The sequence below is a fragment of the Amblyomma maculatum genome, chromosome 3 (assembly GCF_055883805.1).
Source record: "Amblyomma maculatum isolate TAMU_Amacu chromosome 3, ASM5588380v1, whole genome shotgun sequence".
Taxonomy (NCBI): Eukaryota; Metazoa; Arthropoda; class Arachnida; order Ixodida; family Ixodidae; genus Amblyomma; species Amblyomma maculatum.
The window spans coordinates 30259133-30271558 of NC_139346.1; the positions used below are offsets into that span (position 1 = coordinate 30259133).

The 12426-nt window shown below is 48.3% G+C and overlaps 1 protein-coding gene across 2 annotated transcripts in view; it reads right to left on the reverse strand.

Annotated features, from left to right (window-relative positions):
* Positions 1-1320: 1320 nt before the first annotated feature.
* Positions 1321-12426, reverse strand: part of LOC146194439 (monocarboxylate transporter 3-like) — a 49754-nt gene continuing 38648 nt past the window's right edge. For both annotated transcript variants that reach the window (XM_084597409.1, XM_084597408.1), the window contains exons 3-4: positions 10852-11814; positions 1321-9223 (exon numbers count right to left, since the gene is read on the reverse strand). In XM_084597409.1, the coding sequence (XP_084453535.1) occupies positions 9060-9223; positions 10852-11814 (1127 nt within the window). In that variant the 3' untranslated portion in view covers positions 1321-9059. The remainder of the gene's footprint in view (positions 9224-10851; positions 11815-12426) is intronic.

Below are 12426 nucleotides of genomic sequence, written 5' to 3' on the forward strand. Positions count from 1 at the left end.
ATAGAAGCTGGCTGGCATGGCCGGATAGTGATTGATGGTAGAGTTGCCTGACGTCATGGTATCACTAGACATGGCTGAATTGGCAGGGGCTGGCTAATAGGGCCTCTCCTTTGAGATAGGAGGGGGAAATAAGAGGACTCCTTCTCAGTCAGACACGGTACATCAGTGCACGCGCTGTACCCCAGTGCTGTTTGGTTGAGCGGGCTTTGCTATCCCTGTCGGGTAGTCTTACATATGACTTTAGACTAAATATTATCTGTAACTATTTAGACGAAATCAAGGTATTTCTTCAAGAAATCAAGCCCGGTTTACAAACGGGTGCCATTTACGCTGCCATGCCATACTCTTAAATCAGAGCTTAAGACTCCTTCCAAACGTTTCTCATGTGTTTCCACTTCGGTTAACATCGGTAAGAATTTGCATCAGCACTGGCGACGTCGAAACAGCATGTGTGATTCGTGCAACCACGTTAAAATATTCATGACAAAAAAGTGGATATTTTTATCACATCAGCATTCGCATCCGTTCGTCGCTAACCATGGTCATGACACGCTACGCCGCAAGTCATTTCTCTGTCGTAGGGTTTCTCGTGCGCTGAGTGGCTACAAGTTTATTTAATTCATTGCAAGTATTACATGTGGTAATATTATGCGCGCATGCCCTGAGTCGGCTGCATTCTTTCAACCAGGGTGGAGGATGCATTTACAAGGAGGTACATCATGCTCAATTTATTTTCCAGGCAAAGCTTCGTGCATGGCAAAAGGCACCCTACGGGCACTGGCGGTGTGTCCCGTTAGAAAGCTTCACTTATGACCAGTGACAATGAAGCCACCGTAACATTGTCGACAGGCAGAGTAAGTCCACTTTGCAATAGAGTATGAGGAGAAAACACTTTATTGGACAACCGCAATGTTTCCCGAAATAAACACAGCGCGAAGAAACAGGACACATGAAGAAGACACATGCAAGACGGGACTGGCGCTGTCATTGTATGACCAGCACACATGGGCGCCATTAAGCACAAGCAAAAGATCGAGAAACTGTATGCGGTTCCAGTCTGGTATGTGTCTTAGCACCATGCTTAGCGCCAGTTCCGTCTTGTATGTGTCTTCTTCCTGCGTCCTGTTTTTTCGCGCTGTGTTTATTTCGTGATAGTTATGAACCAACTAGCCCAGACCAAGATCCCAGTTTTTCGATCGCCTGACTGGCCACAGCTCGTTGTGGGGACTCGTTGGTGTCCGCCGGCCAGGTGGCCCAATAGAAGAAGGGGTTTTGGATAGGGCAGAAGTGATGGATGTTAGTGATATGGCAAGACAAGATGGCATAGGAAAAAAAAAAGAACAGCTATATGACACTGCAGGTGTTTAGAAATGCGTGTTCTTAAAGCTTAGCTGAAGTAGACGGAATTGAATTCCATTCCCTGGTATACGCGAGCTTCTCGGACGCAGCTGAGTAAAGTCAGCTAGGTGCGAGAGCATGAATGTTTATATAACTTGATGACCTTCTTGATGAACACCTCCACGTTCACCGTCGCTAGGCTTGACTATGAAATCGCTTGCTCCTGATGAGAAAACTGGCGGGCGGGATTTGCCAGATCATTACCAGTGGTCACAGTACCGCCACGACTCCAACAAAAGGGGTGCGGCTGGACCGATTGGACTGTACAATGAAAAGTAGGGCCTCCCTGACTCACGTGAGTCTACGTAGGCTAAAAAAGGTGAAGGGAAATAAAATATTTGACAGAATAATACCCAGGCGTTCGAGATGAGAAATATGAGGGGTTTGAGACCAAGCCACTAATGAGGCTGATAGAGCGGAGTGATGAGAGGTTGTACACAATGGCTACTGCAGATCATCTGGCGGCCATGTGAAAGCCAGCATTGTAGATTACGTCTGCTATGCTTGGTGGACCGCGATCACACATGTTCTCCAAGTTGGTACGACCTAGTATCAGTGCAATCAGCAAACAACTCACGGCAAAAATTCAAGGAGGCACTTTGAACCACTAAAGTGCGGGAATCGAAAGCCTTTACAAAACGGTGGTTGTGAAGTCTTTTGCTTAATCTTTACTGAACTGTGGATGACTGCTTATTGGCTCTTCAGCTCCAGGTAAGCGACTGGACAAAGTCTGACATTTTGGATTTATAATGTTCATTCATGTATGACACTTTCTGCGGACGGACGGACGCATGCACGGACGCAAACTCGTCAGCTATAAAAGCTTTCGCCTTGGCGTTTCTTGGCACGCGTTCCTTGCAGTGTTCATTCAAGTGTGGGATTGGAAGTACGACATCGCTCCTACCGCGGGGCGTTCTCATAGCCACATAACATTCTGATACAAGACGGAAGCCCCTGAAGCGGATTCGATGCGCAGAGAATTTATATGTATATGACATTTTCTGCGGACAGACGCACGCACAGACCCACAATCATGGCTTTCGCCTTGGTTTTCCTTAGCGCGCGTTCGTTGCAGTGCTCATTCGAGTATGGGATGGGATATAAGACATCACTCCTACCACGCGGCGGTCTTATAGTCACTTGACATTCTGAATCAAGCCGGAAGCGCCTTAACGCCTGAAGCGGATTAGACCTGCACGACCTTTCTATAGCTTTTCCCGCCGCGCCACCGCTCTCACTCCCCACGACACATCGCGTCGCCGCTTTCTCCCATGACGTCCCGTTGCTGATAGGATGGGCCTAGAAGTCAGCAGCGGCATTCTCTATGGCAGCTGCAACCGCATGACGTTAGGCAAGAAGAACTAAAATATTGTGACGTCCCGTTAGAATATTCTAGTTCTAAGGCCGCGAAAAAGATGAAGATGCGCTAAGGAAGAAGAAAAAGAAAGTGGGGCGCGTGCAGAGCCAGAGACGACTGACTGCTGACACGGTGCCCTTGACGTCCCGTTTTTCACGAAATACTTCAGCGTAACAACTAGGTGCATGCTTTCTGGTTACGGTTGACCTCGTCAGCAAAGGCTCGACCACTCGGACCTCGTCGAAGTCGACGCCTTGCCGGTTTGCCACCTTCAAGCCCCGAGATGTCACTGGATGGAGACGCCGCGCCCAGGTCAGCATCGAGCGCCTTCTGGCCGCATTACCGCGAGCCTCGATCCTTTGCGGGCGCTGCCGGTGAGGATGTGGACGAATGGCTAACGCACTATCAACGCGTCAGCCGATATAACAAGTGGGACGCGATCGACTGCCCAACTTGCCAACGTGGTGTTCGCGCTCACAGTCACGGCTCTTACATGGTACCAGAACCACGGATACTCCTTCACGTCTTGGACACGTTTTGTAGAAGAGCTCAGCGAGTGCTTCAGTGATACCACTGCAACGAAGAAGCGTGTAGAACAGACACTGGCTCACCGAGCAGAGATTCCTAGAGAACACCTGCACCCAGCACATCGAGGCGGTCTTGAAGCTTTGCAAAGTCGCTTCACCTCACCTGTCCGACGACGACAAGGTCGGGCATTTGTTTAAAGGCTTCGCCGAGGACATTTACACCTATCTGATAAGTAAATAACACCTGGCATCGGTATCGAACGTGATCGAGCATTGCCGCACGTTTGAAAATGTAAAGATGCGAAGAACTACGCCCAAGTTTGGTCGTTTGGCTACTATCCCTACGGTGGCAGCCGTTGATTCTACATCCACCATTGATGTCGCTGCTACTTATCTACTACTACTATTCGTCAGAATGTGCGTGACGAGCTCACCCGCTGGAAAGATCTAACCTGCCGTCCAACGGAGAAGCCATCAACGTATCCGCTGCCTCAGCTTCAGTTCGTCTGTCAACGCAGCTGACTACGATGGGTGCCAGGTACGCCAGCAGTCCCATCACTACCTAGCTTGTCATACTCCATGATCGCGCAACGAAGTGCATGTGCGCTTTACCGACCCGTCGCCAGTTAACTTCGAGGAGGACATGAGATCTAATGCTGTCCATATGAGTCTTGACAGCGGTCATGTCTTCCCAAGGCGGACTTCTGCCCGTCCGTCCTTGGTTTGCTACCGGTGCGGCAATCCTGGCCACATCTCGCGGTTTTGCTATCGTCACCGCTCACCTACTGTACCACCACCTATTTTGCAGAGCCAGGCTATCAGCAGCAGTATCGCCGCTCCCCTCGCTACGGTACCACCACATGTACTGTAGGGACAGACAGTATCTTCTCCACCGGTCGCCTGTCCACTAATCCGCTGCACCGAATCATTCCTTGGCCAGCATGAGGACCCCTTCTCCGCCATCGGATCGCAGCGTGACTCCTCCGGCATTCCGCACACGCCGGTCTCCATCGCTACGCCGGCACTCATCACCTCATCCAGAAAACTCGTCAGCGCAACCGATTAAGGTGAGGTCGCTGAAATTCCACCGTGTACCAACGTACCGCCGCCTGCTTTCATGCTCAAAATTAAGTTAACGTGTCTGTGGGTGATGTAGCCACATCGGCTCTTGTGCATACTGGTGCTGCTATTTCAGTCATGGGTTTAGGCTTTAAACAATTCAGTCCAGTTCAGTCGTTCAATCATGTCCGACTCTTCGTGACCCTATGGAACATATCACGTCACGCTTTCCAGTCTCTCACTATCTTCCTAACATGACAAAATTTCATCTGCAGCGCCTCGAGGATGCCATCTAACCATCGCGTTCGCTGCCTACCCCTTCTCCGGTGACCCTCAACATTTCCCAACATCAAATCTTTCTCCAGCCACTCCTCTCTTCTCATCAGATGACCAAAGTAGCTGAGCTTTAACTTTAGAATTTGATCCTCCAATGAGCAGTCAGAGTTTATGGTCAACACTATTGGCTGATTTGATCGTCTGGCAGCCAAGAAACTCTCAAGAGTCTCCGCCAGCACCACAATTAAAACGCGTCAATTCTTCGGCGGTCAGCCTTCTTTACAGTTCAACTCTCGGATCCATTCATCACAACTGGAAAGACTTTCAGCTTCTTCAGCAGTAGTGGTTGGTGCATAGCCTTGGATAACTGTTATGTTGAAAAGGTGACCTTGAATCCGAAGTGAAATCGTTCGGTCGTTTTTGGGGTTGTAACCTAGCACTGCTTTGCCCATTGTTCTGCTTACTATGAGAGCGACCCCATTCCTTCTCCTGGATTCGTGTCCACAGTACATTCCATGTTGCAATGTGAATATCTCCTTGCAACATCGGACTTTCCAGTCGCTTCCCGACACATCCAAAACTGAGCGTCGTTTTGGCTTTAGCCCAGCCGCTTCATTCGTCCTGGAGCTACTAGGAATCACCCTTTGTTCATCCCCAGTAACATGTGGGACGCCTTCCAACCTTTGGGGGCTCATCTTCCGGCGTCCTATCCTTAATGCTATTGTGACTGGCTATACGGTTTTCTTAGCAGGAAATACTGGAGTGGGTTGCCATTACCTTCTCCAGTGAATCACATTTTGTCAGAACTCTCTGCCGTGACCTGTCTATTTTGGGTGGCCCTACACAGCAGAGCTCACGACTTCATCGAGTTTCGTAAGCCCCTCCGCCACGACAGAGCAGTGATCCATGAAGCGGTTTAAACAAATGATTAAACAATTATTAGGGCGCAAAGTGGTGTTTAAGTGTGCCCCTACGTTAACATTTTCTGGAATAAGCGGGAAATCGTTGCAGCCTTTGGGAGTTTGTAGTGTAGATGTCGAACTGGGTGGATCAGTTTTTCAGGCGGAATTTATTGGTATTGCCCATTCCACACATGGTGTGATTTTAGGCTTGGTCGTTTTAAAAATTTGTATCTCTACCGTTGACTGTCGAAGTGGGGCGGTTTATTTCCAGCAGACATTTGTGCCTAATCTCTTAGAAAGTTTGTCCGATGCGGAAACTGTATTTACGCCCCCGAAGACACAATCTACCGTCGGGGACTACAATGTGCGTCCCAGTTCATCCATCGCCTCGTAATGATGACACGTTTGAAGTTGCGGTGCAGCCTATCTATTCGACGTGTGTTAAGCGGAATGTACTTGTGCCTCATTGTTTGATTTCTGTGGTGAGCGGTCGTGCGTGGTTGTGGGCTATCAATTCCTCCCCTGAGTCCAATCTTCTGCCAGCTGAATTGAAGCTTGCCTTCTGTGGACATAATATGCTTTCTTCTGTCACATCGGTCGGAGTCGTTTCAGCCGAACCTCTTCCGCATTCGTCACCATAATCACCAATTGCTCGCATGATGAACGCCAGTTTCTGCAGTAATGAACGCCAAGCTCTGGTGGACCTCCTACTGCAATACACATCTGTTTTTGACTTCGCCTACTCCTCTGGACGGGCTTCTATTCCTGATTCTCTTATTCGTCACATGATCAACACCGGTTCGTTTCGCCCGCTATGCCAGAAACCTTAAAGAGTATGAGCATTCGAGCGCAAGATTATCAGTGAACAAGTCCGAGAAATGCTCCTCAAGGGGGCCATTCAGGAGCCTTAAAGTCCCTGGACGGCTCCTGTAATTCTGGTAACTGCACTGCATGGCGATCGCATGTCTGGTCATCTCGGATCAGTTCGGACGCTCCGCCGCGCACAAGAACGATTTTATTGGCTGAAGAGGGGATCGAGCATCTACAGATGTGTTGCCAGTTGCACGCAATGTCAGCGCCACAAACACCCTAAAGTTGCTCCCGCTGGGCTGTTGCACACTGTGCCACTTACCAACGTGCCCTTTGAGAAAGTCGGCTTCGATCTGCTAGGTCCATTTCCGAAGTCTTGCATTGGCAACCGCTGGATTATCGTTCGCGACGATTATTTTACTCGTTTCTGCAAAGCAGCGGCTATCCCATCAGCTGCAGTCCATAAAGTCTCGCCGTTTCTGTTCTGGTCAGTGATCTTAAGCCATGGACCACCGCGGGTTGTGATAAGTGACCGAGGCCGTCAGTTGTCGAGGAGTTTCTAGGGTTTATGTGCAATGAAATTTCACCATTCCGCACCTTATCACCCACAAACGAACGGCTTGGCAGAGCGCATAGATAGGACGTTGACAAATATGATTTCAATATACGTGGCTGCCGATCACAAGAACTCTGACACCATACTGCAGCGACTCATAAGATTACGAGTTATAGCCGTTTCTTCTGCACGCCCGGCCACCACACTACACCCTGGACCCCATATTGCCCCTATCTGTAAGCTGCCAACCTTGTGTCGCTAGGACCCTGTGCCTGGCAGAAGAAGGTCGACGACTGGCGCGTCTGCAGACCATTTCTTCGCAATAGCGCTTCACGGAACGCTGCAATAGGCGTCGACGGCACGTTAGTTACGCTCCGGGCGGTACTGTCTGGCTTTGGCGACCACTACGACGGCGTGGCGTTCGCCAGAAATTGTTGGTTCACTAGGATGGACCTTACGTGATTATTAGCCGCTACAGTGATGTGACCTACGAGATTGTACGCCTCATTGCGACATGTCGTGGCCCGAAAAAGACAACACTGTCACACGTTGCGCGCTTGAAGCCCTGCCAACCTCTTGAGACCTCGTAACTTGCCCGGCGGGCTTCGGCTGCGCAGTGCGAAATGTAACAGGCCACAGAGATGATGAAGATGCGCTATGAAAGAAGAAAGAGGAAGTGGGGCGAGCACAGAGCCAGAGACGACTGACTGATGACACGATGCCTCTGGCGTCCCGTTTTTCACGAAATCCGTCAACGTAACAATATGTTTCGCACGTGCCCGGCGGGGCTTAGTTTATTGACATGTTCGGTTCCCACTGAGGCACGATTTTTTCCCTTAAAGGTTAACACGAAGAAGTGTGACATTTCTAGCATACGAACAGGCCGGCGAGTCATGAGGTGCAAAAGGCTTTCGCGGTAAAATGAGGGCCTTCGTTATGAATGACACAAATAAGGCGCTAACAGCTGCTGACAGAAAGGGAAGATAGAAGACATAATAATGTAAAGTAACACTTAAACTTGAAGACAATTTGTTGCAAAGTAAACAAAAAAAAAGTCTCTAATACCGCCGGTTGGATGCGAACCTATGACCTTTGCTTTTCGCGTCCTGTGCTCTGCAACTGAGCTGAGGTGACGGCAGCTAAATCTATTATCTTAGCTATTGCTGTCACGTGTAACCTATCTTTGAGAATATTCGCCAAGGCCAACCTCCTCCATACCGATCGTGGGATCAGATTCCCCCAAAGGCATAGGCTAGTTTTTTCTTCTACTGTTTGATCAATTATCTCCATGTTTAAATATTGCTTTACATTATTAAAAGAATTTCATATGCTTCCCATTATGATAGCGACTGTTAGCCCCTTTTCTTATGTAATTAATAACTAAACCCTTTCTTTTACTTGAATTATTTGCTGATTAGCTTAACAAGGGCTTCCAATATAACGGCTTTGAAGTCATGGGCGATGTTAGATGGTTATCACTCAGCTCCCACCATATCCGTTTGATCACGTTCGACTTGACACTCGCGGTATGACTTTCCATATCCGCCGCTAAAGAGGACAGTGGCGCTGGCGAACACCCTCAAGGGTATGCTACTCGTAGCAAAAACTCCTAACAAAGTGGAAGAAAAAATATCTGCTGACCTAGTGCAATTATAGAGTGCAGAAAGCGAAATTCAAAGTTGTGGCTTGGAATCCCCCCTGTGGCATGTGCTTCATGTTTAAATATTACTTCACCATATAAAAAAAATCGCCTATGTTTGGCACTAAAGCAATGGATGCTCCATCCTTTCGCGTGTAACGTCAAGAAGCGTATTTTAATTTTAAAGCGAAGCCGCCTTAGTTTGAAGCGCCGCTTCTAATTCTCTGGCTGTCGAGCGGGGAGGCATTTGGCCCATTTCCGGCGCTTCCATAGCGAAAAAAGGGCAGGTCAGCGCCCTCTTCGGAGTTTTCTTTTGTTTTATGGGTGGTAATAAGATGTGAGACTGGCCGCATGCTCTCAAGCTAGAGATTGTAGTCCCGTAGTGTTCACAGGGTAGTAACAAGGCAGAATTGTAAGTGTCCCTCCTAATACGAGGTAGGCTTCCGCCAAGGGGTGAAGGATGCACCCGGACGGTGAGGAATACCTTCCGAAATCACGTCCTGTGTTCTGATTACAACATGTCTTGGTGCACTTGTCAACACGTGGTTTCTTCGGGTGTCCGACAGTCTCTTTCCTTTCGCCAACACTGAGTTCTTCTTTGCACTAGCTTCGCAGCCCAGACCACGACAAACAATGCGTTGCAAGCAGCGGCCGCGTGCATCAGCCCGGTGTAGGATCCAAGCGTGTCCCGGAAATAGCCTGTTCGGAAAAATAATTCATAAAATAATGCGCAAAATTATTTTAAGGCTTGCATACCACACATGCAATAACAAAAACTGTCTTCACTTGCAGACCAGCGCGAGACCCTGCCCTCATGCTATTGCTGAAAATTAAAGAGTTTACCTACGCAATTTAGAGTAATTTTCTTTTCTTATTTACGTAAGGCAAGCTATTCAAGTGCGCGACATAGAGCCAAGGTTGTGTATACATTTGTTAAAGATCTCAAACTTAGTGTCTCTGATACTAAACGATGTCGTATTTCACGAACATGGCCGCACATATAAAATATACACACGCTTTATTCAAGCGGTCTCGCGAACTGCGCGGGTCGGCGTGGGTAGGCATGGCCATCCTGCGCCAATGGGAGAAATAAGGCGCTCGCGTCACGACCACTCTTCACGTGTGATTGCTCAATGTGAGCGAGAACACAGCGCTTGTGTATTATCCATGCTGCAAGCTTACTCAAAGCAAGCCTATTTTATGGGTTGTTGTCACAGTGTAACAAAACACAGATGGGTCTTTGGTGGAACCACGGACTATTGCGGCGCCGACAACCCTTTCGGCTATCTGCACACAAATGATCCCACTGCGTTTTCGTAACTTCAATCACATCCTGTTCCCACTTTCTCACTATGCTTAACATCACAATTTTCAGATAAAAATGTGCTTTGCCTATCCATCGACATCGCAGCTTTGCCCCATGCAATGGAATTCAGAGATATTTGCATACGTCGGCAGTGGGAAAAAATTGCCCATGGTTTATCTTGATTGAACGTAGTGTGTAAGCGAAAGCTCCATTTCTATTGGTTACACGTGTTGAAGCTCTTTATTTACAGAAGAAGAAGCAGGTCAAATGGATCAATCAGATTCGCAAGACGTCAAGAAGAAGAAGACGGGAAGCAAGAAAATTCGGGGACTCCAAGAAGAAGAAGACAGAAGAAGGGAAGAAGAAAAAAACGCGGGGGCGTATGCATAGTTGCGGCCTGCACCCGGTACGGTGACATTGGCTTTAAATGGCGTATGAGGCTTTCGATTCAAAATTTGGTGCAACTCGAACTGTCAAATTCGAAAGTACTGCAGGACGTAGTACAAGTTTTACCAATGATGGCAGCAGATGTTTCTGGCTAATAACTAGGTCGAATGGAGACCCACGGAGGACCAATAAATTTTACAGCATGATGATTGCAGCAAGGAAGAGAATAAAGTCCTAACTGCCAGTGCAGTGCAATTGCTCGTCTGTGATGGGTAATGAGTCATACATATTGGACCACAAATACTTTATGGATAGATTCTCCTTAAACACATTTTCGTTTCAGCTCTCGGAGAAGACACTTCGCCAAGAAAACGATAAATATGGTCAGGACAGATTTTTCCGCTGATTACGTTTAAGACAGGCATCCGCGCACCTAAGCGGCGTGGAATGACGTATCTTTACTTTTCTGCTGTCTCCAACGTTCCGTAGCAGTTTCAATACACATTTGCAGCTTACGTACCGCTATTTATATCTGTATGTACACCTAAGAGTATTTCCGTGACATCTGTCTGGCCGCCTCGTTTTATACAACGCGTAAAACAACGTGCACGTGATTACTGCATGCTTCGCTTACCTATAATTGGCGGTCGCAGCATCAGTACTACTCCCATGCACCATGACATCGCTCCAATCATGGTGGGCAGGTTTTCCATGCCGAAGTTCTTGACCAAAGCGGGAGCTTGAAGCGCAATTCTAGATCCACACGTGGCTCCCATTAGGGCCGACGCAACCAGAATCACGTGCAAGGCTCTGAACCACGCGAGCATCTCAAATGCGATCGCCTGAGCCAGGAATCCCAGCAGCATGGTGGATTCCAGGGACAACACTGTTGAATCGACCGCCAAACCAGTTAGCGGCCTGATGAGAATGTCACTGATGGAATACGCATGCAAGAGGAACACAGCGTCTGCTGATGATATTCCTTGGTCGATCGCGTAGTCCGTCGACATCGAAACGAACATCACCATACCCATGGTGACTGCTGAGAATGACATCGCATCCAGCCAGAAGGTACAGGTGAGGAATGGCTTCACAGCCTTCTTTATATCGCTAGTTGCGACATCTATTCCAAGCCTCTCGTTGAGGAAAGCCCGTGACCAACGACTTCCGCCAGAAGCCCCAGCGGACGAGCATTTGGCAGCGTCCTTCTTTCCCTGGAATCTGCTGAGAGATTTTGGGCTACCGTCCTTCCTGCTGAAGCCCTTGGTATTACATTCTTCTCCAGCGGACTCGTCATCTGTTGTACGAGCCTCGTTACAGTCGAAAGTCTGCACTCGCGCGGGTTTGGGGTCTTCCAACCATGGCGGCCTTTTCAGGAGCACGACGAAAGGAATGGCGTTCAGAAGAGCGGCTCCGTATAGAAGGAAAGCTCCCCGAATTCCGTACGTCGCGTAGGATACTTCAGCGAACGCCGGAAAGACAATCGCGCTCAGGCCACCAATGGTGAACATGACGCTGCAGGCGGTTGTTCTCCGCCTCTCGAAGTGCTGGGCCACCAGGACGTTAGCACCAACGTAGAGGCCTGAAAGTGCGATTCCTGAAACGAAAATATACTAATTATGCATGCTGAGGATAGCGTGATCACATGAACGCATTAGTTCAGGTACGATCAAGAGTTGAAGAAAATATTAGGGCTCGTAACTCCTTCTTGAAATATTATTTGCACTTTCCATCACGACATAATATATAGATTCATGCAAGCTATTGGTATCCATACAACGTACCACTAATAAACACTTTGGAACACTTACGCCCGCTGCTAAGGGTATGATGACATAGAGTTCATGGCCTCGGTATGGAAATCATCTTGCGGATACGCGTACATACACTTTACCGCTTGGTCAATAACTAATAATTTTATTTACGGCATTGTTATGTTACGTACATTGTAATCTACCCAATCATGTGAAAGCCCACTCAACTTAGGTATACATTAAAGCTGCTTTTAAGCACACCGTACAGACACATATGCGTGGCCTAGGCCCGAGTTGGCAGTGCCTGCCATCTCACATGACTTCGCATAACTCACAGACAAGCCAGTACCCGGTCAAGTCATGTGCAGAATTTTTCATCCATAACAGCGACAACGCCGGGTTTTCTGCACAATAAGGCCTTTGATGCTGTCATGTTGAAACGGAAACAATTGTCC